This window comes from Helobdella robusta (assembly GCF_000326865.2).
Source record: "Helobdella robusta unplaced genomic scaffold HELROscaffold_6, whole genome shotgun sequence".
NCBI classification, from domain to species: Eukaryota; Metazoa; Annelida; class Clitellata; order Rhynchobdellida; family Glossiphoniidae; genus Helobdella; species Helobdella robusta.
Window position 1 is genome coordinate 2,166,148 of NW_008705330.1, and position 24,356 is coordinate 2,190,503.

General features: G+C 32.1%; 1 protein-coding gene across 1 annotated transcript in view; it reads right to left on the reverse strand.

The window, feature by feature from the left end:
- Positions 1–22,161, reverse strand: part of HELRODRAFT_186549 (hypothetical protein) — a gene marked incomplete at both ends in the record, with an annotated part of 28,176 nt that extends 6,015 nt beyond the window's left edge. The window contains 6 exons of the mRNA XM_009029169.1: positions 2,607–2,756; positions 3,037–3,221; positions 8,367–8,445; positions 9,478–9,581; positions 15,694–15,795; positions 22,038–22,161. Coding sequence (XP_009027417.1) covers positions 2,607–2,756; positions 3,037–3,221; positions 8,367–8,445; positions 9,478–9,581; positions 15,694–15,795; positions 22,038–22,161 — 744 coding nt within the window. The remainder of the gene's footprint in view (positions 1–2,606; positions 2,757–3,036; positions 3,222–8,366; positions 8,446–9,477; positions 9,582–15,693; positions 15,796–22,037) is intronic.
- Between the last annotated feature and the right edge of the window lie 2,195 nt (positions 22,162–24,356).

Here is a 24,356-nt window from a genome sequence, read left to right on the forward strand (position 1 = left end):
CTGTTTCATTACGACGTTTTGTTGCATCGACTATGGGTACAAAAATATTGATTATCTCACTTATGTAATAAAAAAATTCGTGATACCTTTGTTGTACAGCCATGCTTTCAATTAATTTAGTCCAATCTACATTAGATATCACTCGAGATATTTCCCTAAAATTTTCTTTATTATATAAAAATTTGTGTAAAAACTTTTGTTGAACTGGGCGGACATTTTCTACAACTAAATCAAAGGTACAAATGAGATGACCCTGATTAAAATTACCGAGAACAAAAATTGGATCTACTGCACATAAATTTCCTGATTCCGTTGTAAAAATCAAATCCAAAATGTTGTCTGTTACACTATTGTACTTTTTAGCATGTTGAATGCGGAACGTGTCGTTAGTTATGTCGCTAAATTTGTGTTCAATGCCACTGACATTTTAATGGTTAAAATTGACCCATTTAACTATTAAATTAAAGTCTCCCATTTTCAGAACATCTTTAAAACCCTTATTGTCAACGTTATATTTGGCTTGTTTGAAGACAAGTTCAAGATCAATCACATACATAAAATAATTTGGTCTATAGATACAACCCACCAAATATTTATCATGATCAAGACAAATAACTGCCCATACTCGTTCAATTTTGTTCTTATTGAAAACTGCACCCTTGACTTCATAAGAATTGACAGATGAATTGATAAACAGACACACTCCACCACCACTACGTCCGTCATTTCTATCTTTTCTATATACATTAAAGTTGTTTATATTAACAATTGAGCTATCTTTAAACCATGTTTCACTTACACCAATAACCGATGGATTATATGTCTCAACAACAACTCTAAATTCATTCAGTTTTTTTTATCTAAAAAAGTAGCATTTAAATACATACAATGTAGGGTGTTTGTTGTGTCTGTGCTCTATCATAAGTTGAATCTAAATAAATAAAATTTCTTGAATCTCTGCACCAGATACCATATCAAAAGCACGAGTCTGCATCGAGTTCTGCATTCAGTTTGTTTCTTTCCAGTCTCAATTTATATTCCAGTTGTCTATCAGCTTCTGTCGAATCTGGAATAATCTAAACAGATCTGAATTTTTTAAAATTCTCTCAATTTTTTTTGCAGCCATGAGAACAGAATTCCTGACCAATTTGAGATCCGTCTTCAATCTTTCGATTTTTAAAAAATCCTTCTCATCTCTTGCTTCCAACTCTTTCACTTTTTTCACATCTTTCCGCACCATTAGTGAAATCTTTTGGCCGGTTCACCGGCTGTATTGTCCATTTTCGGACAGTTCGCATATCTCAAAAAGTCGAGATCTATGTCGGAAATCAAGAACAAAATTTAAAAAAAAATTCGATCTCACACAAAACAAATCTAACTTTTTACAGTGTAAAAATAAAACGACTTGATACATATATATGAAACTTTTCCAATGCAGCATACGCTTAGACAAACCATACAATAGGCAGCATAATAATAAATATATTTGAACAAAAACGCAAAAACCTAAAATTTTAATTGGTTAGGTTTGTTTATGAATTGAACAAACTTGATAATGAACTGAAATTTCTCGTACGAAAAACTAAAAAACTCAATAGCAAATTGAACAATGCCTGCAATGCTGTGATATTCCTAAACTGAAGAAGGCCAAATTGCATTGGAAAGAAAAGAATACTCTATTCACCTGCCGAATGAAACGAAACCCATCAACATAGACTTTAATGCCTAGCCCGTCAAAGGTCCAATTTTAGTCATCACAACAATTGTCATCACAACAATTTAGCTCACAGAAACTCTGAAAGCTATGAAAAATGGCAAAGTGGCTGAACCATCGGGGCTCAAGAGCGATATCATTAAAGCATCTAGAATGTAAGTAGCAGAGCACTATTAAAAATTTGCCACAAGACCTGCAAAAATTGTTCAATGCTGATTGAACGGAATTCGAGTACGACAGCATCGTTATACAAAAACAAAGGCGGCCTATTGAACTGGTAACCATATCGAGGTATACGTCTGTTAGAACATCTTTTGAAAATTGTTGAGAAGATGTTAACGTCATCTACCACAATCTGTAGCTTCCAGTTTTGTTTAATGGCTGGAAAATCCACTATCGATTTAATTTACATTATTCAGTATCTACAACAGAAATATATAGCAAAACATCAACAATTATCGCACGTTTTTGTAGACCCTGATAAAACGTTTGTTCCTCAGCTGGCGATCCGTAGCGACAAAACGTTCCAGAATATCTTGTTCAACTAGTCAAGGCAACGTAAACAAATGCTAAGACACTTATCAGCACAACGACCGGAAACATGAATACGCATCGACAGCATTTGGAAATCTAAAGTATGCCGATAACATCAAAACAAAGGGCGGCGCAAATTTTCAAAGTGTAGATTACCCGAATTACCGACCAAGGGTTAAAAGTCAACATTGCCAAAACAAAAGTGATGAACACCGGTGAATCTATCAAACCCGTAACCATTGGTCGTTGCATTTTCTCGGTTTGAAAAGCTGGTGTGGGCAGCAATGATAATTACATGATAATCTTTGAGCTAAAATCAAGTAATATAAACGTTCATATGCAACAAGATAAAAAAAACCTTCAATTCCAGAGTAGCATCCTCGTCACAGACAAAAATCGTTCGCGGATGTTGCTGAAATGCTGATACTGTCCACATGTGATTAACTCCTTCTTCTATTGCTTTGAACAATGCTAAAGATTTATGGGCTCCAGTGATTAAAACCATGACCTAAAATAAAAAAAATTCAGTTGTTTTGAAAAGTATATAAGCGAAATTCTGTAATACATTATTTACAAATTTTTATTTTTTTTTACAGCAGAATCCAAAACGTATCAGAAACTTATTTTAATTATTACAAAATTTCTTACACTTCTAAACAACGCAAGCAAATAAACTACAGATCAAATAACCTATTGATTCATTCATTTTACATTAGGAAGTTTCAAAAATTATTCGTAAACTTTGTAAACATAAGAATAACTCAAATTTATAAATAGTTATAAATTACCTCATTGGCATCCATGACTGTTCCCACGCCAACAGTGAGGGCCTGAGTAGGAACTTTATCAATATCACCGCCAAAAAATTTGGCATTAGCCTGTATTGTGTCTACAGCCAAGGTTTTAACTCGTGTTCGTGATACTAAACTAGAACCAGGTTCGTTGAATGCTATATGCCCATCTGGACCAATGCCTGTAATAAAATTCGATATAATGGTTAATTGGGGTCTCGTGGCCGAGTGGTTAGCGTGTCCGTCTACCGCTCCCACGACCCGGGTTCGAATTCTGCAGTTTCTACAGGTTCATCCGGGTAGCCGACCCCCGGCCAACCCAGCCGTCCTTCCTTTCAAGGTTGGTAAATGGGTAGACGACGTAAGTTGTCGCATGTTGGCCGGCGAGATGGCTCAGTGGTTCAAAATGCGCGCTGAGTCAAACATCTCAATGGCTATCATATACTCAGCGTATATGATGCGGTGCTTGCGCGTGCACATAAATACATGTATACGTCGTGTGAAAAGGATAAATAGCCTTTGTGGCGAAGATGGCTGCTTCAAATCAATGGTTGAAGAAATGAAGAACATAAAAGATATACAGATAATATATATCTGTAACATTGTAAGTGGTTCTGCGTATGCCAGAGACTAAAAAAAATATAACATTGGAAGTAACGGGAAAATTAAATTGGAATATTAAATATTTTTCAGGCTGAAATAAAATAGTGACAACTGAAAAGAAAATATTTGATACGATCAATGCTGGATTACGCAGTCAATGTGTGGTTAATGGAAAATAAAGAAAGAGTTCAAAGACGTGCAACAAAGATGGTTCGTGAATGCAGAGGACTCAGCTATACATATCGCTCAAGGTTATTGAGTTTAGCTTCTCTAAAGTTTAGAAAAATTCATGGTGACTTGATAATGCCTTAAAACATCATGACAGGCAACATAAAAGATCCTTGTATGCAGTAAATCTACTCTTGAATAACTGAGTAAGACCTAAATATATGTGAAATACAGACTTTGTTCATGATCAAAAATTGAATATAATTATTTGATATTTCAATAATTTTACTTGACTTTGATAAGAGTATACTGACTTTTAGTTTGTACCCATTATTTAATATGTTATTATATTAAAAAATAAATATTACTTAAATTAAGTTAAAATTTATTTATAAATAAAACAACAAATAAATATTTTTTGGTAGATGTATAAAGACATTTTAATCTAATTTAATTATAAATTATTTCAACAATTTCTATTCAGTTTACTAAGTTTTTATTTAAATTTAGACCACACACAATAATAAAAATATAAAAAAAACCTAAAAAATAAATTAAATAAATATAATTATTATGTTAAAAAAATAAAAAATTGAAATAAATACATTAACATAATTGCGCTTGAATTAATAATACACTTACTGACCCTCGAACGCATCCGCGCACATTTTTAGTGCGATTTAGAGTCTGGTCTCATTCTTTAGTTTCCATAAAAACTTCATCAAATTTTACAATTGTTACATTTTTATAGTTTATTAATAAACATTTATTCATTTTTTTATATTTTATTTAATTTGATAATTTTTTAATGGGTTTATTTTATGCATATCCATAATATTTAAGCATATTTAGTATCTTTTGTTCTGGTCTCATATAGCCAAGCTGATTTGAGATCGTCGTGCTTGACAGGCCTCCCCATGAAATTGTCTATCCCATAGCCTATTTAAATATTTTTTAAAACTGATAAGCACGCGCTCATCCGCGAACTTGGTGCTGGATACAGTTTGAATTTGGTAAGGATAATTTTGATTTTTAATAGTTGATAGTCGTAATTTTGCATAATATAGTATTCAAACTGACTAATAACCGTTTTAAGTTAATATTAAAATTAATACTTCAACGTTATACTTTGTTATTACTCTAAAGCTTTACTTTGTAACGCTATAGAAATAAATTTTTAGCAAGATTCATAAGCTCAATAACACGAAATTAAATAATTTACATAACATTATAACATACAGCTGTACCCCGCATTTGACAAACAGCTTAAAATCAATTTTTTTTCAAGATTGCCTTCAACATTATTTCTCTTTAACACATACATAAACCTTAGATGATCACCTGACATACTTAGTCACGTCTTAGAAATAATACATTTATATAACAGAATATATGTAATCAAACAATAGTGTCCATGTTATAAACAAAAATAAACCATGTGACAGTATATGAAAGTCAAACAAATAATCTAATAGTCCTTTATATTATGTAGTTGATAAATTGTTATCGAAACTTCGGATGGTTCAGAACCAGGCTGCTAAAGTGATATATCGGAAATTAAAATTTGATCACGCATCCCACACCTAAAGGATTTACACTAGCTGCCTGTTAGACAACTAGTCATGTTCAAATTGGAAATTTAAAAGTTTAAACGGTTTATCTCTAAAATACTTAGCAGATAAATGTATTAAAGTTTCATTGATGTCGTTTCGTGAAAATCTTATATCAGCCGATTTGGACATGCTTTATGTTAGCTGTTGCAATCCCAAAACAGCTGATAAAGATTTTGTAGTGGTTGGTCCTTTCCAACACAACTTTCAAACCTCCGTCTCCATTAAAGGTACTAATAAAGTAATATGTTTAAACGGAAGTAGTGAATGTACTGATGAATATAAATTGAGTACAGTAAGATCATTCATCAATCACTCCTCATCCTCAGACGACGTTTTATCAGAAATCAAACGTGTCACATGTCACAAATCTTCTTATAAATAATAATTACAGTGTAGATCTAATTAAAAATGTCATCAATAAAAAGTTACAACGTATGAACCAAAAAAACAACAACAACAATATTAATATTGTCACCATTATCAACAATAACCATAAAGGTAATAATAATAACAACAACAACAACGGTAATAACATTAACAACAATAACATTAACTGCAACGGTAATTACGTCAACAACAATAACAACAACGGCAATTATGTTAACAGTAACAACAACAATAACAACAACGATAATAATATTAACAACAACAATATCAACAATTGTAATGACACTAGCAATAACGATAACAGCAACGATAATGCCATTAGCACAAACAACATCAACAACAACAATAATAATAATAATAACACCATTATACTATATTATCGAAATTTCATGTCTTCGTCCTACAAAACTGATGAAAAGATCATGAAGAAGATAATCCATAATAATATTAAACCAATTAACCCGAACGATAGAATAAAATTAAGAATCTTTTACAAAAACTACAAAACATCTAACCTTTTAATTTTGAATAATTGCCTACCTCACAACACTTCCCTTTTGAAACGTAGTCATTTCATATATAAATTTTCTTGTCCTCTTGACGACTGTGCGCGTCTTCAAACCTCCTATATAAGGATGACTACTACAACACTATCGCGTAGACTCACAATGCACAAAAGATACGGTGCAATAAAAAACCATCTTGAAACTTACCACAACACCCCAATAACTAGAAACCTTCTAGATAACAACACAAAAATTCTATACAACAATCAACAACACCATCAACAACAACAATAATAATAATAAATACAATAATAATAATAAAGACAATAATAATAATAACAATAATGATAAATTAATTAATTAATTTCGCGTCTCACAATTATGACGCTGTTTTTGCCGCCTTGACAACTATCGTTTAAACAATTTAAAAATTTTCGTTGTTAAAATTTTTCATTACAATTTCATGTTTTTTTTTCGAAATTATTTGTATATATTTTTAATAATATTAAAACTGTAATAATACTAATTAATATATTATATATATATATATATATATATATATATATATATGCATAATAACATATATGTATATATATATTTTTACAGTCTATTACCAACATATATATATATATATATATATATATAATACATATAATATTTATAATTTATATACAAATAATAATTATAAATAAATTAAAATATAAATAAAATATAAATAACATAAAAATAAAAGTTCAACAAGTGAAAGATTTGAAATCAAAAGTTGGCGACAAACTGTCAAAATCAAAGGAACCAAAAAGACAAACTGTCAAAATCAAAGGAACCAAAAAAGAAAAACCGTCAAAGCTAAAGATGAAAAAAGAGTTGGATCTGATGAGGGTGTCAAAACAATGGATGCGATAGCAGCCTACATTGAAAAAGCAGCTGCTTCAGCCTTAACTACTGCAGAGGCAAAGGCTTCTGCTATCCCATCAGACGAAGAAAATGATAATGAAAGTGAATAAAATTTTTAAAAGCAGTTTGCACTGAGACAAATAACATTTTAAACTTTTTAAAACTGTTTTCATTTTTAAAATATTTTTAAAATTTTTGATTTGTTCTCAAAGTTTTCAAAATCTTTATTCCATGCCGTCACAAAAAAACAACGGCCCCTAGTCCCCAGCAGGCCTTAAGCGGTCAAGGGTTCTAAGATGTTCTGGATTGTACTGGAACAGTTGAAGCTGCCGTTCGAGCACGCATACGTGCAGCCTGGAATAAATGGCATCTCCTTGCCTCTATATTGATGCGACGTGACATCCTACTACCACTACAACCTTTATAAATCTGTGATACGTACTGTGTTGTTATATGGTGCAGAAACATGGCCAATGACAACCATATTGGGACAACATTTTCACCGGACCGATATGAAAATGCTCCAATGGATGGCAACGAATTAGTCTGAAAGACCACATCAAATCTACCGAAATCCTGCGTCGTGCTGGTTTAGATGATATAAAGGACGTCTGAAGTGGTTTGGTCATGTCAAACGAAGTGGAAACAGTGCCATAACTTCTCTTGCAGATGTTGAAGTACCTGGCACATGTCCCAAAGGCAGTCCAAAGAAGTCCTGGTCGCAAACAATCGAACAAGACATGAAAGTTCTAAATTTAAACGAAATGGATACAACTGATCGAAATATAAATGTTAATATTATATTTAAAACAATCAATATTGAAGATCATGAAACTGGCAACCTGTTGACTCATGCAGCAAAATATAATCTATTGCCTTTCATTAATCAGACAACGAAAAATTCAATTCGGCCGTGCATCGTTATTTAATGTATCAATAATTAAGAATAATGATTAGTATACAATAACGTATTTTTGCATCAACACTGTATAATTATTTAGTAACACATTTGTTTGTGGAATTATTTTTTATTTATTATTCTTTAAATATCAGGATCTGACAGACGCAGAAACTGTTACAGCATGCAAGGCAGTAGTACAAAATTAAACGAATTATACTTTATAACAACAATTTAAAAAAGTTTAATAAAAATTACCTCCAATAAAAAGCTCAATACCGCCAGCCAACTTGATTTTCTCTTCAAAATCACTACATTCTTTTTGTAAATCAGCTGCCTATTCGACAAAAATATCAAACTATTGAGTGAAAAATTTGAAATTATCTCAGAGAAAAATAAACACTCAGCGTCTTAAATATTAAAATTTCATTGAATATGCAGTTCACGCAATACATCCCTAAAAATCAATCAATCAATCTTCGTTTAGTGTCCAGAGACCCGGTTCCCCGAGGTAGAACGTTGTTTTCTTTGCCATCAATTTTTTTCGCCTAATTAGACCTAAGTAACATAGAGGGGCCATTCTGAATTTTTCTGCAACATCCCTCCGCTATTGCATACTTCCCAGGGATTCTTAGCACCCCTTGACCACTTAAGGCCTGCTGGGGACTAGGGGTCATTGTTTTTGTTTTTGACGGCATAGAAAAATATTCCTCATCCTCAAAAATAATTGCGAAAAATGGACTTTCAATATTCTACAAAAGTTGTCGTGACCAAAATATAACAGTTAAGATTAAAGGCTGAATTTCATCACACTAAACACTAATTTTGGTTTAGAACGATTTTTCTATCGTGTTTACAACTGAATAATATAAAAGTATACAAAAAAAATAAGTTTTCATTCTGTTGTCAATGGAGAAAATATTGAAATAAGTAAAAATTGAAAAGATTTGATAATTGTGAAAAATTTTCATTTTTAAAAATTAACAAGGTTGAGTAAACGCGGCCATACAGAACAGGAAAAAATTCGGTGACGTCACATTAGAATGCAAGGGTTCTCTCTTTAGTAGAAAGTTCGGCTTGAATAATATATTTAATTTCAATAAATAATACATACATTTCGGTATATTATACGGCTCTCAAGAACTGGCAAGACCATGCCGATATAGCTAGTATTATTTAAGTCCATTTCGGTACATTTCGATACATTTCGGTATATTTTACGGCTCTTAAAATTACAAGAACTGGCAAGACCAAGCGGATATAGCTAGTATTATTTAAGTCCATTTAGTTTTAATCTCTATTTAATTTGAAATAATTACAAAAACATAAAGATGTAAGTATAACAAGAATGAAAGTATAATAGACAAACTTGTCCATCAAGTATATGAACATTTTCTGGATCGATATCAACAAGCTTGAACAAGTTGTTCCACATGAAAGAATGGTAACTCTCTGGATGATCTCGTGCAAGACCTAGTTTAATAACAGTAATAATTAAAAACATTCAAACATGAACACCAGTACTTTGCATATTTCTCAAATCTTATTAAATTTCAAAATTTCAATATTTCATGATCATTAATAAAAAAAAATCTCTAATTTAGTCGACAATAAAAATGTTCAAAACTTTAAAAAAATATCAAAATATGACAAACACAGAATATATTAAAATTAAATAAAAACATGTAAAACAGCAAATGAAAATATGACAGATGAGAAAATAGAAAAATATAAACAAATGACATTTTTAAAGTTTTGGCCCTATGCCGTTGAAGATGTATATAAACGTTATATAGTTGAGAAACATGTAAAAAAAACTATTGAGTATATTTTTCTAAATAAATAAAGTGCACAAATAACAACACAAAATACAAATCTAGATGTGAAAAAACTTTTTATTATTAGAAATGCTTATTGTATAACAAAGTATAATATCATAGGCGAGCCACATCGCGATACGTTTCAGTATCCACTAGTCGTCTCAATTTTGTGCGGTCGCCAGTATGTCTCCAGGTTGAATGTACTTCAGTGTTGACAAGCAATAGGTCCGCCTATACCGAGCGCATCCAGGTCTGTCCTGGGCGGCCACGTGATCGAGTCCAACCGGCTGTAAGTCGATCCAAGGCAGTTTTAATAACTATGGTGACCCTTCGTAGGGCGAACAGGGTAAGGCGACGTTTAAAAAAAGAGCGTGGAGATTGGCGGCTGTTGTGTTATCTTTCTAACTTGGATGTTTGTATCATGACTATGGTAGGGACCTGTGCCAGCATCATTGATCTGTTTCTTCAGGGGGATGTCGATGGTAGACCCTGATGCACAGCCCGAATCACATCCGTACATCAGCACGGGTTGATGTAAACGTTGTAGAGTTTTATTTTAGACACAGTTTATAACACATAACAAGTATAAGCAAATAATAAATGAAAAAGAACCTATATAATAAAAAATTGAACAGATGACAGATTGTTGACCATTTAGATGTTTGAGATATCTGGGAAAGAAAATTTTTTCAAGACAAGTTGACAAAGTGGTGATTTGGTAGGCATAAATGGAGGTTGTGAGTGGTAGTAGTAGACAGTAGTAGAGGGTGGATGACATGAGAACTTTTTTATAACATTTTTAATAACCTGGTATTATGTGTGTTGAATATTTGAGTGAGATTGGAGGGTAGACGAGTGTTATTAATTTTTTGAGGAAAGTTTGTAGTTTTTGTCGTGTGGTGAAGCCAGACTAGGAAGGACCTGTGTACTTGTTGTGTGAGATGATGAGTGATTCTGTTATGTTGAATAACCTGTACTTTAAAACATGTGAATTAGTGTTTAGAGGGAATAAACAGTCTGAAATTTTTTGTGATGCTGTGGCATTTATTTGGAACAACGTTGAGTGTAAAAGTAAATGCAGTGCCTAATATGTTAAAGTGATTCGTGGATGTGATAAAAGGATGTTTGAAAAGCTTTGTAAAATTATATTCTTATAAGAACGATGAGTTCAAATGATTATTAGGATTATGAGACAGATTGCATTGTTTAGACAATATAATTAAAGAATTGAGTTCTGATTGGATGGTGTTTGTGTTAGATGATGGAGCGAAAAGTGTCGTTAGCACATTTATTAATTTCGGTCATTGAGTTAGTTCACATCGAATTATGGCAGGAGTGCCATGTCTCGCGCTGCTATTACGCGATGGTTCGAATACTGTCTGTCCGCAATTCAAAAAGACCATCATACGCGTATTATGCGGTGCTTGCGCGTTCATGCATATATGATGTATACGTGTGTCGAGTGGTGTGTAGAATAACATGTAACATAGAATGTAGAATAACTACAAAAATTGGAACTATGGTTATTTAAAGAATAACGGTTTTAACAATAAAAACAAAAGGCGCAAAGTCGGATTCTTGAACAACACTAAATTAATTGAAATAGTTGATGTGATAGATGTGAACGATAAAAAAAAAAAAAATAAAAAAAAAATTATATATATATATATATATATAATATAAAAAAAAATTAAAAAAAAAATAAATAAACAAAAAATAAAAAAAATACATATAAACTATTCTGGAATGGTCAAAAGACGGCCAAAAATGGTGTTGGAATTTTTGTCAGAGAACCGCTAGCCCAAGAAGTACTGGATATTAAAAAGATTAACTCACGTCTCATGTGGATCAAAATTCGCCTAGAAAAGCAAACAATGACTATTTTTTCTGCATACGCACCATAGACAGGCTATTCAGAAGAAATGAAAAATGACTTCTGGACTGCGTTCTCTGACACCATCTCAACAATACCAAAATCTGAAAAAATCTTGATTGGAGGCGATCTCAATGTCCACGTTGGAGAGAAAACAGATGGTTTTGACATCGTGCATGGAGGTTTTGGCTATGGAGAACGGAATGAATATGGCAACCGCATCTTTGAGTTTGCAGAAAGTCACGGGTTTTGTTTACTGAACACATATTTTAAAAAGAGATTAAAACATCTCATAACATACAAATTGATTTCTTCGCTGTCAAGCAACAACACCGAAGGCTATTCAAAAACGTCAAAGTTATACCTGGCGAATCATGTGTCGACCAACATAGATTCCTTGTGGCAGACCTGGTTGTCGAACTGTCAAAACATAAGTCTAAACAAATGCCTCGGAGAATCAAAACGTGGAAGCTGAAATGCAATATTCATCGAGAAAAATTTCAACAGATTGTCGCCACACAGTTAGACCACCAATCGCAAGCCAGTACAGATTAGAGTACATACACAACCGTTTTGATGAACGCTGCAACTACAGTTTGTGGGAAAACTGGTACAAAACGTCAGCATGAACGTGACGCTTGGTGGTGGAATGACAGTGTACAAAATGCAATAACTGAAAAGAAAGTTGCATACAAGCAATGGCAAAAATCAAAGTCTGTTGATGACCATAAAATTTTCCGTGAGAAGAACTATGCAAGAAGTCAAGTTGCACTGGCTCGGACAGATCAGTGCAGAGAGTAGCTCACTAAAAGTAAAGGTGAACAAATGAAATCTCTGTATCGTATAGCAAAACAAGCAAAGCGTACGAAAAAAGACATAGTTGGTGTCTCATTTATCAAAAAGGACAAAAATGAGATGGTTCTTGAACAAGATGAGATCAAGCTACAGTGGAAAGAATATTTTAGCCGTCTGTTAAATGAAACAAATCCCATCAATGTCAACTTTGACGCTCCACCCATCAAAGGTCCGATACCAGACATCACTGTAGAGAAGCTTACAGAAGCTCTGAAAGCTATGAAGGATGAAAAGGCAGCAGGACCCTTTGGACTCACAAATGACATTATCAAAGCATCCGGTATCCAAACGTTACTACAACTTTGCCGTGAAATCTGGAGAAATTGCTCAATGCTGATTGAATGGAATTATAGCATGACAGTCCCGCTATACAAAGGCAAAAGTGATCCAATGAACTGTTCATCATATCGGGATATACGTCTGTTAAAACACTCCCTGAAAAATGTCGAGAAAATCATTGAGAGAAGATTAACGTCGTGCATCACAATCGGAAATTATCAATTTGGTTTTCTAGCGGGGAAATTAACAATTGATGCAATTCACATCCTTCGGCAACTGCAAGAGATGTACCTCGCAAAGCATCAACAACTATCACACATTTTTGTAGACCTTGAAAAAGCATTTGATCGAGTTCCTCGTGAAGCAATCAGGTGGAGTCTACGTCGAACAAGATATTCCAGAATATCTTGTTCGACTTGTGATGGAAATGTATACGAATACTAAGACACTTGTCAGCACAACGGTTGGAAACACAAATGCATTTGACATCGGCGTTGGAGTTCACCAAGGCTCGATTCTCAGTCCACTGTTATATATAACTGTGATGGAAGAAATCACAAAACCGATACGCACTGGTGACATTTGGAATCAAGTATATGCTGATGATATCGTTTTAACAGCCACGTCTGAGCAGAATGCAGGACAGATGCTTTGAAGGTCTGGAACACCAGACTCGCCGATCATGGATTCAAAGTCAACATCAGCAAAACCAAAGCAATGAACACTGGTGAACCCATCCAATCTACTGCTACTGGACGGTGGCCCTGTTCAGTTTGTAAAGCTGGTGTAGGTAAGAATTCAATCAAGTGTCAGCAGTGTAACAAGTGGTATCACAAACGTAGTTCAAAAATAATTGGTACTTTATCTAATGTGTCCAATTTTGTTTGTCCTGCTTGCATCAATCCACAACAACAAATTCGAAATAGCACTGTTTTTGAAGCCATTAAGGTAGAGAAAGTCACATCGTTTCAATATCTAGGGGATGTTCTGGATTGTACTGGAACAGCTGAAGCTGCCGTTCGAGCACGCATACGTGCAGTCTGGAATAAATGGCATCTCCTTGCCTCTATATTGATGCGGCGTGACACCCCACTACCACTACGATCAAGACTTTATAAATCTGTGATACGTCCGGTGTTGTTATATGGTGCAGAAACATGGCCAATGACAACCAAACTGGAACAACAACTTCAACGAACCGACATGAAAATGCTCCGATAGATGCAACGAATTAGTCTGAAGAACCACATCAAATCTACCGAAATCCTGCGTCGTGCTGGTTTAGATGATATAAAGGACGAATGCCGGCAATACCGTCTGCGGTGGTTTGGTCATGTCAAACGAAGTGGAAACAGTGCCATAACTTCTCTTGCAGATGTTGAAGTACCTGGCACACGTCCCAAAGGCCGTCCAAAGAAGTCCTGGTCGCAAACAATCGAGCAAGACATGAAAGCTCTAAATTTAAATGAAATGGATCCAACTGATCGTCTAATTTGGCGCAAAAAGTTGATGGCAAAGAAAACAACGTCCTACCTCGGGAAACCGGGTCTCTGGACGCAAAACGAAGATTAATTGATTGATTGATTGAAGTTATTGACAAAAAAAATTCAGAGTATCAAAAGCTTTATAAAAGGCAATAGTGATTAGGTGAAGAAGATCATTATTTTAAAAAAGAAATGTAAAAGTGAAAAAGATGCAAATGGATATTGATCTGATAGTAGTGGTTTGGTTGAAAAATGATTGAAACATTGATAGATAAATGACCTAATTATGAATTTTTCTAGAATAGCTAAAAGGATGGGAGTGATTGACATTTGATGATATTTTAGTGGAAACAAGGGATACTTTGCTTTAGGAGCGGAATGAATAATGCTGGATTTCCATTCTGATGGTATAAATGGATATGCAAAAATAATGATTGTGATGATTGGACGGTGTGCCAGATGGACAAGCCTTTGTTAGCATGAACAGAAAACTGAATGTTGTAAACGATTGTTGCTGCTGATGATGATTAATGGTGGTTGATTTTAGTAGAGGTGTTTGTAGGGCAGGTTAGTCGACACAGAAGCAAAGTTAATGTTGAGCATGTCAGCTTTGACACGTTGAATTGTTTAAAGATTTCACAGAACATCTGATCTAATTGAACATGCTCCACAAGGCTTTGCTTTTATGTATGTTGTTTGTAAATGTTTTGTTGCAGTTGATGCTGATGTTTTTGAGGCAGCTATTTAGCATTAATAAATATTTGATCTATCAACTGATGTATGGGCTGGTGAACCTGAACAGAGAGTTGATGGGTGGAACTTGGAAGTCATTCAAGATTTTTATGTAGTACATGGCCACTTAGGTAGTCCAGAATTAGGTTCCACAAACAATAACCTAATGGTTAAGAAGATGGGGTAAAATCCATTAACATCAAGATGTAGAATCAATTATGGCTGCATGACAAAAATGCAGAATCTACTGCAACCAGCTCACAAAACAGATGCAACCATCATAATTTCAAACCTTAACACAACACCTTTTTGGTAGTCTGGCAGAGCCAAACCACTGTACTGCAATCGACCACCGGACTAGTTCAGTGAAAACAACTCAGTTTTTAATCATTTAGCGATACAACAACAAAGTCTCAACTTTTTAAAAAAAGTATTACTATAAGAAAAATATCAAAATTGGCAAACTTGAAGTACGCTATAAAAGTATAACAAGTCTTAGATTAATGAATAACGATAATCAAATTATCTTGAAGATAACTAACCGACGTACTCATCCATGTTGAAAGTTTTTACATATTTAAACGTCAATTCATTTCTTTGATAGTATTCGACTAATTTTTTATAAGTACCTAAAGGAGTGCTACCTAAAAAATAAAGAAATAAAATCAGATTAAATTTTTTTTTACACGTTATATTCCAGTATTAAAAATGCAATGGAAGAAAAAGTTTGACTACATAAACCCAAATTAACAAATATAATGTAAATTTATAAAATTTGAAAATTAATAAGCTATTGAATTAACAAATTGATATTGGTTATTTAATGTTGTTACATAACTTGAAAATTTTTTAAATGTTCTGAAAGGGCTCTTGAAACTGAATTGAGTTAGCAAGCAAACACAATCGCAAAATGCAAATTACACGGCTTGAAAGATTAAATGATTTGGTAATAGGGTAAAAGAAAAACTGCAGTGAAGAAAGCAAAAACGATACAAATTAAGTAGTTCTTAGTAAATAACAGGACGTCTCGCCTCCTGACACATTCGTCTTCAAAACGTTTCGCCCTAAAAAAAGGAGGTTCGCCTCATCAGAGACGTTTCACCACTTGTCACTTTCACCCTCAAGATATTTCGCCCACAAACTTCTGGATGAAAAAAAATCAGCCTTCGTAGACTTGAGGTGTATAACTTCCATCTGTTTACAAATAAATAGATGGAATCGCCATGGGCTTTCTACTCGGAATACTCCTCGCCAATTTCTACGTTGGCAACTTAGAAAAAAAACCTTCCGCAAAAATCCAAACTAAAATCCCAAACTGCATGTTACGTCGACGATATCTTTGTCACGTACGACAACCTTGACCAGATTACAAATCTTCTCTCTACTCTTAATAAATCTAAAATAAAATTTATTATAGAATATGAAAACGACAAGACCTTATCATTTTTAGATACGCTAATCAATCGAGATAAAAACTGCTTCAAAACAACGGTCTATGAGAAGAAACAAACAAAGGGATATGTCTAAACGAAAAAAGTGAGTACACCAAAAAATACAAACGCAGCACATTAAAGGCATTTGTAAATAGAGCATTTAAACACTCCACTTCAATAAGCGACCGCGAGGCCGAACTAATTAGAATTAGCAAAGTTCTTGTCAACAACAACTACAAAACCGATACCATCCAAGATACCATCAACCGTCAACTACATTTCAATAATAATAACAACAACAAACAAGGCGAGAATATAATTTTCTACTACAGAAATTACATGTTTTTACTAAATTACAATTACAAATTTTACAAAAGTGTCCAATTTTGTTTATCCTGCTTGCATCAATCCACAACAACAAATTCGAAATAGCACTGTTTTTGAAGCCATTAAAATAGAGAAAGTCACATCGTTTCAATATCTAGGGGATGTTCTGGATTGTACTGGAACAGCTGAAGCTGCCGTTCGAACACGCATACGTGCAGCCTGGAATAAATGGCATCTCCTTGCCTCTATATTGATGCGGCGTGACATCCCACTACCACTACGATCAAGGCTTTATAAATCTGTGATACGTCCGGTGTTGTTATATGGTGCAGAAACATGGCCAATGACAACCAAACTGGAACAACAACTTCAACGAACCGACATGAAAATGCTCCGATGGATGCAACGAATTAGTCTGAAGGACCACATCAAATCTACCGAAATCCTGCGTCGTGCTGGTTTAGATGATATAAAGGACGAATGCCGGTAACACCGTCTGCGGTGGTTTGGTCATGTCAAACGAAGTGGAAACAGTGCCATAACTTCTCTTGCAAATGTTGAAGTACCTGGCGTACGTCCCAAAGGTCGTCCAAAAAAGTCCTGGTCGCAAACACTCGAGCAGGACATGAAAGCTCTAAATTTAAATGAAATGGATACAACTGATCGTCTAATTTGGCGCAAAAAGTTGATGGCAAAGGAAACAACGTCCTACCTCGGGAAACCGGGTCTCTGGACGCAAAACGAAGATTGATTAATTGACAGAAATTATATGTCATCTGCATTTAAAACAGACAAGCCTATTCTAAATAAAATTGTTTTCAAAAGAGTGAAGCCTAGAAATTCAGACAATAAAGTAAATCTTAGAATATATTATCAGAATGCAAAAACGGCAAACCTGATACTAAGAATAATTGCACGTCAAAATTCAACCCTTGAAAAAATCACCTAATATATGACCATGAAAAGCTTAATCGTAAACTTTCAAAAGCTAAAAATTCGGTAGATTTTAACAAAAATTGCAATTATATATATATATATATATTTATATATATATATTGCTTTCTGCAATTATTTATTGGTCGTGGGAGTGTCCGTCTACCACTCCCACGACCGGGTTCGAACTCTGCAGTTTCTGCAGGTTCGTCCGGGTAGCCGACCCCCGGCCAACCCAGCCGTCCATCCTTTCGAGGTTGGTAAATGGGTAGACAACGTAAGTTGTCGCATGTTGGCCGGCGAGATGGCTCAGTGGTTCAAATGCTCGCTGAGTCAAACATCTCAATGGCTATCATATACTCAGCGTATATGATGCGGTGCTTGCGCGTGCACATAAATACATGTGTACGTCGTGTGAAAAGGATAAACAGCCTTGTGGCGAAGATGGCAGCTTCATATCAATGGATGAAGATATGAAGAACATAATAAAAGATATATAGATAATATATATCTGTAACATTGTAAGTGGTTCTGCGTATGTCAGAGCTGCAATAATAAAGACTAATAAAAAAAAAAAAGATTGTCAGAAATGCAATTATTGCAATGCAATTATTGATAAAAATCACAGCATGTTCGGCGTTAGTTAACTTCCTATTTAACTTTTCAATTTTTTAACGGTTGATCGGAGATTTATTACACTTCATTTTTTAAAATCGGGAGAATTTTGCTCATCCGGAGTTTTTGAACATTGTAAAGAACACTTTAATGAAGCAAATAGTTTTATACAAAAATTGCTTTTTAAAGGTAAAAATAAAAGTTTAATTCAATTTTCAAGTGTTCCTGACACGGCTTCGGTGTTTGAAAAATTCCAGAGTAAGATGTGTTTCATATCAGACAATGACTATGAAAAAATGTTTCCAACATTTGTTTGTTCTGATTATGGCAGAATTATAAGGTGTCAGATGGCTTGGTATGGTTTTAATAAAAATTAAGATCCAAGCAGTAAATGTTTGGGATGTGAGACGGAGTTAAAGCAAACTATTGATGCTGAAAAGTGAAATGAGGTTTTTGAAAAGCAAACCAAAGTTCAAAATGATATTGCGAAGAAGCAAGAAAAATTATTCACAGAACTTAACAGTTAGGTGTCGAACATTGAATTAAGAGAGCACCTTGACATCATTTCAATTTAATTTAACTCTGGGTGGAAACAGTCAAAACAATTTTAGTTTTCTTGTTCTGTTTGTTTAATTTTTATTTAACCTACATATTTGCAAAGTCGTCATTTAATGAACTATCTAAATTAAATACTATGATTATATGTTGTATTGTGTGCAATTAAACTGCTTATGCATATGTCAATGACATAACTGTAATGGGTAACACCAGTCAGTCATACTTTTAGAGAATTGATCAACTTTTGTATATATGTGTGTGTATGTATGCATATGTTAATGACATAACTGTAATGGGTAACATCAGTCAGTCATACTTCTAGTGAATTGATCAACTTTTGTATATATGTGTGTTCTTATTTTTAAATTGATTATTGTATTCACGGTGGTCTTTACAAGTTTTGTTATTCTTATGTAATCTCCGTAAATCCGCACAATCTGTTTTTTTCATTTTGTGTTAATGGATTTTAATGAAATAGAATTTTTGAATTTGAATTCTATCCATCAAAGGTTTTCATATTTGATTACAATGAGACTTCGTGGCCTGAACACGTCAGGACCAGAAGCTGTACATTCAACAACACCAACAATCAGCCTAGAGTGAAGCCAGTAACTATTTCTGTTATTAAGCATTTTGATTTTTGAGTTTAATGATTTTGTGTTGCATGGTATTTTAATTTGACGTTCTTTATCTGGCGCTTTTGAGTAAGATTTTAGAAAAGGCGCTATATACATACTTTCTCATAATAACTTATAATAATATATAGTATGAATTCTATCGAATTGTTGTTAACTAATTTAAAGTTTGTCATTTAAATTTTTTTTACTGGAATTTTTTGGAAATTGTTCAAACTATAGAAAATTGAAATATCATTCAAATTCACCATGCAGATAAGCTACGCTTTTCTAGAATAACAAATGAACATGACTTTAAAAATTTTAGGCATATATTGATTTATAATTAGCTAAGAAAATCTGTGGTCAGTTTTTTGTCAATAATTTGTCGATAATTTGGTTCCTGCTAATATAACGAGTTATTTTATTATAAATAAAAATTATAATAATCATGCTTTTGTTTAATTTTTTAATTTGGTTGTTCTAGTAAAGAAAACAATTGGTAAAGCTAGTCCAAATTCATACAATATCATGTCATTTGTGAATTGTAATAATAATGAGGTTGTTTACTCATAAAACAAATGGTTAACTTTTGAACAGACAAATGTTTAACCTAAATAAAAAAAGTTGAAGGTCCATTATATGTAGGTAGTCGCAGGGCACGGGTAGATGCTTGAATTTACGTTAAAGTGAAACGGCGTCATTTATCAACTCGCATTTTTAGCACGTTACTTTTAAGCATGCACTAATGCAAAGAAATTGACAAAACACGTTGAAGCATTTTTTGAATTTTTGCATTTTGCAAACAATTATGATTTGTTAATTTATTATTTTATCAACTATCTTTTAAAAGGTTTATCCTTAATATATGGTTTTTTGTTGTTGTTATTCACTTTTCTCCTGTTTCTACACATATCAAAACTTTTTATATATTTTATAAAGATAAGCATTTATTAATGTATATTTGAAAATTGAGGCCGTTTGAAAAGGCTGCTGGTATCCAAATGGTCTACCTTGCACTTACTTTGGCGTTGATGATGAACCATGCTATTACTTTTGAATGAAATTACATATTAATTGTTGAATTATTATCAGAATGTGAATGAAGAGCAAAAGGATCCTTTTAAAATTTACAAATTTATTGAAGCTATGAAGACATCCTGGTCGAAAATTTGATAAATTTTGTTATAAAAAAATAAACTCCACATTATATAAAATTTATTTCAATTCTTATTATCAAAAACTAAATGTGGTCCAAGTAAAAGTTTTAAAACTACAAATTAAATGTAGTAATCATTTCATAACATTTAAAAGCATAAAGCTTTTTTCACTTTTACTACATTAAATTTATGTATATTATATATGACTTCACTTTCACTGTTAAATACGTTTTTACTTTTTACACAATAAAAATAGGTTATCAAATGTTTCAGCATATTTGAACAAATATACCCTCCTTTAAAATATAAATTCATGTGTTGAACTGGTACATTATCCTTGTTTTTTTCCCAGTCGATTTTTGTTTACAAATGCATAGTGTGGTAAACAAACTTTTACATTCTTATAGTTTTTGGTATACATATTTTTTGGGCTATTGCTAATAATTTGCTGATTATGGAATTAAGTTGAGAATTTTTTCATGCATTTTTTCTTGTTCATCTACCTAATATGAAAATGGGTAAAACGTGAGATAGGTACTTACAAACAATCATAATGTACTTTTAATAAATTAACTCCGCCCATTTTGATTTATCTAGTGCTTGATTATTTATTTATATCAAATTGAAAATAATTTAATACAAGTCAATTCTTAGGTAAGTAACTTAATACCAGTTAATTCTTAGGTAAGATTTTAGATCATTACTTGTCAAATATTAATGGCTTATGGAGTGGTAACAGGGTTAGTTAGGGTTAGGGCCTCCATTTTTAACAAAATTTTCAATCATTTCACAAATGATTGGAAATTTTAACCACTCCATATTTGTTAAATGATTGAAAATTTTTTTAAAAAGGGAGGCCCTAACCCTAACCCTGTTAACCACTTCATAAGCCATTGAATGTTATCAAAACAGAAATTTACTCATATTTTAACTTTTTTTTATTTAATGTTTACTATTTCAACTATTTGACAAGTAATGATCTAAAAAACTTACCTAATTAAATTATTTTCAATTTGATATAAATAAATAATAATAATACCATAGGAGTACCTATCTCACGTTTTACCATGAAAATGTGCTAAACCACACATCACACATGAAGCATGCAACAAGCGGGAATTTTTAGCATATTTAAATCCGGTCATTGCACAAACAGCAAACAGCATCACACGACTTAAACTACCAAGTCATCATGTCAGCCTAATGAAATCTGAAATGGAACTGGTTAAACTTTAAAAAATATAACCTGTTGGTAATCCAAGAGTGAAATATTTGTCTGGTCCAGGATTAAAATCATGAATTCTTTTTTTAATGAATCGAGCGGCCCACTCTGCAACACGATCAGAATTTTCTAAAATTACTAACCTCATCCTTTTTTTGCTTTTCAATTCTTTTTAAATTTAAATTAAATTAATTTAATTTGATTAATTGAAAATTGAAATCAATGATTGAAAACACATGAATCTTAAAAAAAAGATATAAATATTCGTTCACGACCGACAGCCTTAGTTCCGCAAAAATTAAATTAAATGAAACTAAACTAAATAAAACAAATATTTTTCATATTTTTCATCCCAAAGTACAACAAGCTAGACAGCTATGTCACATGGATAAAATTTTATGAGACAGAACGTGGTCACACAAGCCGACCTATATATCTATTGTCGGTGCCAATTATACACACGTTAAAAAAGAGATAAACCTAAAAGTGAGTACCGAGAAGACACAGCAAGCCTGCGTGCATATGTAATATGTGCCATTTAAGTAGCTGCAAACGTGCATGCATTTGCGCATAATATCTGCTTATAAAACTATAGGAAACTGTAAAGTTGTAAATGTGATGCGATGTAAAGAATATATTTAGCTGTACAGTGTGTACAGTTGCATCAAATTTTGTGTGTTGGTAATATTAAATATTTGTTATTTTTTGCTTGATTTTAGTCTTAGAAAACATACAAAATGCGTATTTTTAGAAAAACGAACCACATAAGTTACTTGTCCTGTCAGAAAAAACAGACAATTACAATTAAACAAAATGGCAGAAAATGAAAAACAGATCAATACTAAATAAGTGCATATCATGGAATTATATAACTGGAAGCGCCCTACCAGCGTTTTAACGTTGAAAATTTTTTTCAACGGACAAGTTACCTCTGGAAGCAAATTCTTATAAATTAATTATTCATGAGCATTTTGATTTATTTTTAGAAAAATCTGAGATATAATTAGACATATGCATATGTCCTGTGCATATGTCCTATAACAGCTCGTTTGTTAAAATTTATTTCGTTTTCAACATTCCGTGAAGTTTTAGGTTTTATAAGGTGCCGTATTTAATCGTTAAATAGATATTGCCATTTTTTTGATGCATCAGAAAAATCGAAAATTTATAATAAGTTCGTTAGCGATCCTCATTTTTCTGAAATAAAGATTTCTTCATTCATTTTCCCAGCACCCACGAATCATGATGATTAGACATTTAGAGTAAGAATCATTCCTAAATTAAATTAGAATCTAGAAAATATTTATAATATAATTTAAAAAATATAACTCATGATCAATTTATAATATATTGTTATAAATATATTAATCAACTAATAATTTTTAAATTAAGATGTAATTCCTGTGCATATGTCCTAAACTAGAATCTTTCTACACCCCAAAGCTTACAATACAAAGGAATATTTGCTTTCAACATAACATACCCAAACCAAATTTAATCACACAGAGGAGGTTTTTAAAATTTCTTTTGGTAGTAAAACCAAACAATCTTTTTTTCTGTTTTAAATTTAAATGCTATGATTTATATATAATTTATTAATATATTAAGTTAATTATATAATAATTTGTTAAAATCAAATTCTTTAATTAACTATTTCAACTGTAATTGACATTAATATATTAAAAAAATAATAGTTCAATTAATATTAAGCTAACATGAAATTCATTATGCTATTGATTTAATTAAATTTTATAAAACTGTTGATTTTTATAAAAGTTGTATATTAAAAGTTTTGAGTTGTATGTAATGTTTAATAATTTTTAGTTTAACATTACTATTTATAAAATAACCCCGAAGGTGCTAAATCATGAACATGTATACTTTTATATTTATTGTGTAAATTTTTATATTTCTTGATTGTTGATTATAAAACATCTATCTTGTTATAATTAGTAATTAAATTAACTCCTAGTTAGATCAGTCCTACTATTTTTATTTCTGGATTTCGGTTTTGTTTATTTGTTGTGTAACTGCAAAATGTTTGATTTACATAATTATAAATTTATCTTTCAACTATCTTGAAAAGTGAAATATATATATATATATATATATATATATATATATATATATATATATATATATATATATATATATATATATATATATATATATATATATATATATATATATATATATATATATATATATATATATATATATATATATATATATATATATATATATATATATATATATATATATATATATATATATATATATATATATATATATATATATATATATACATATATATATATATATATATATATATATATATAAACA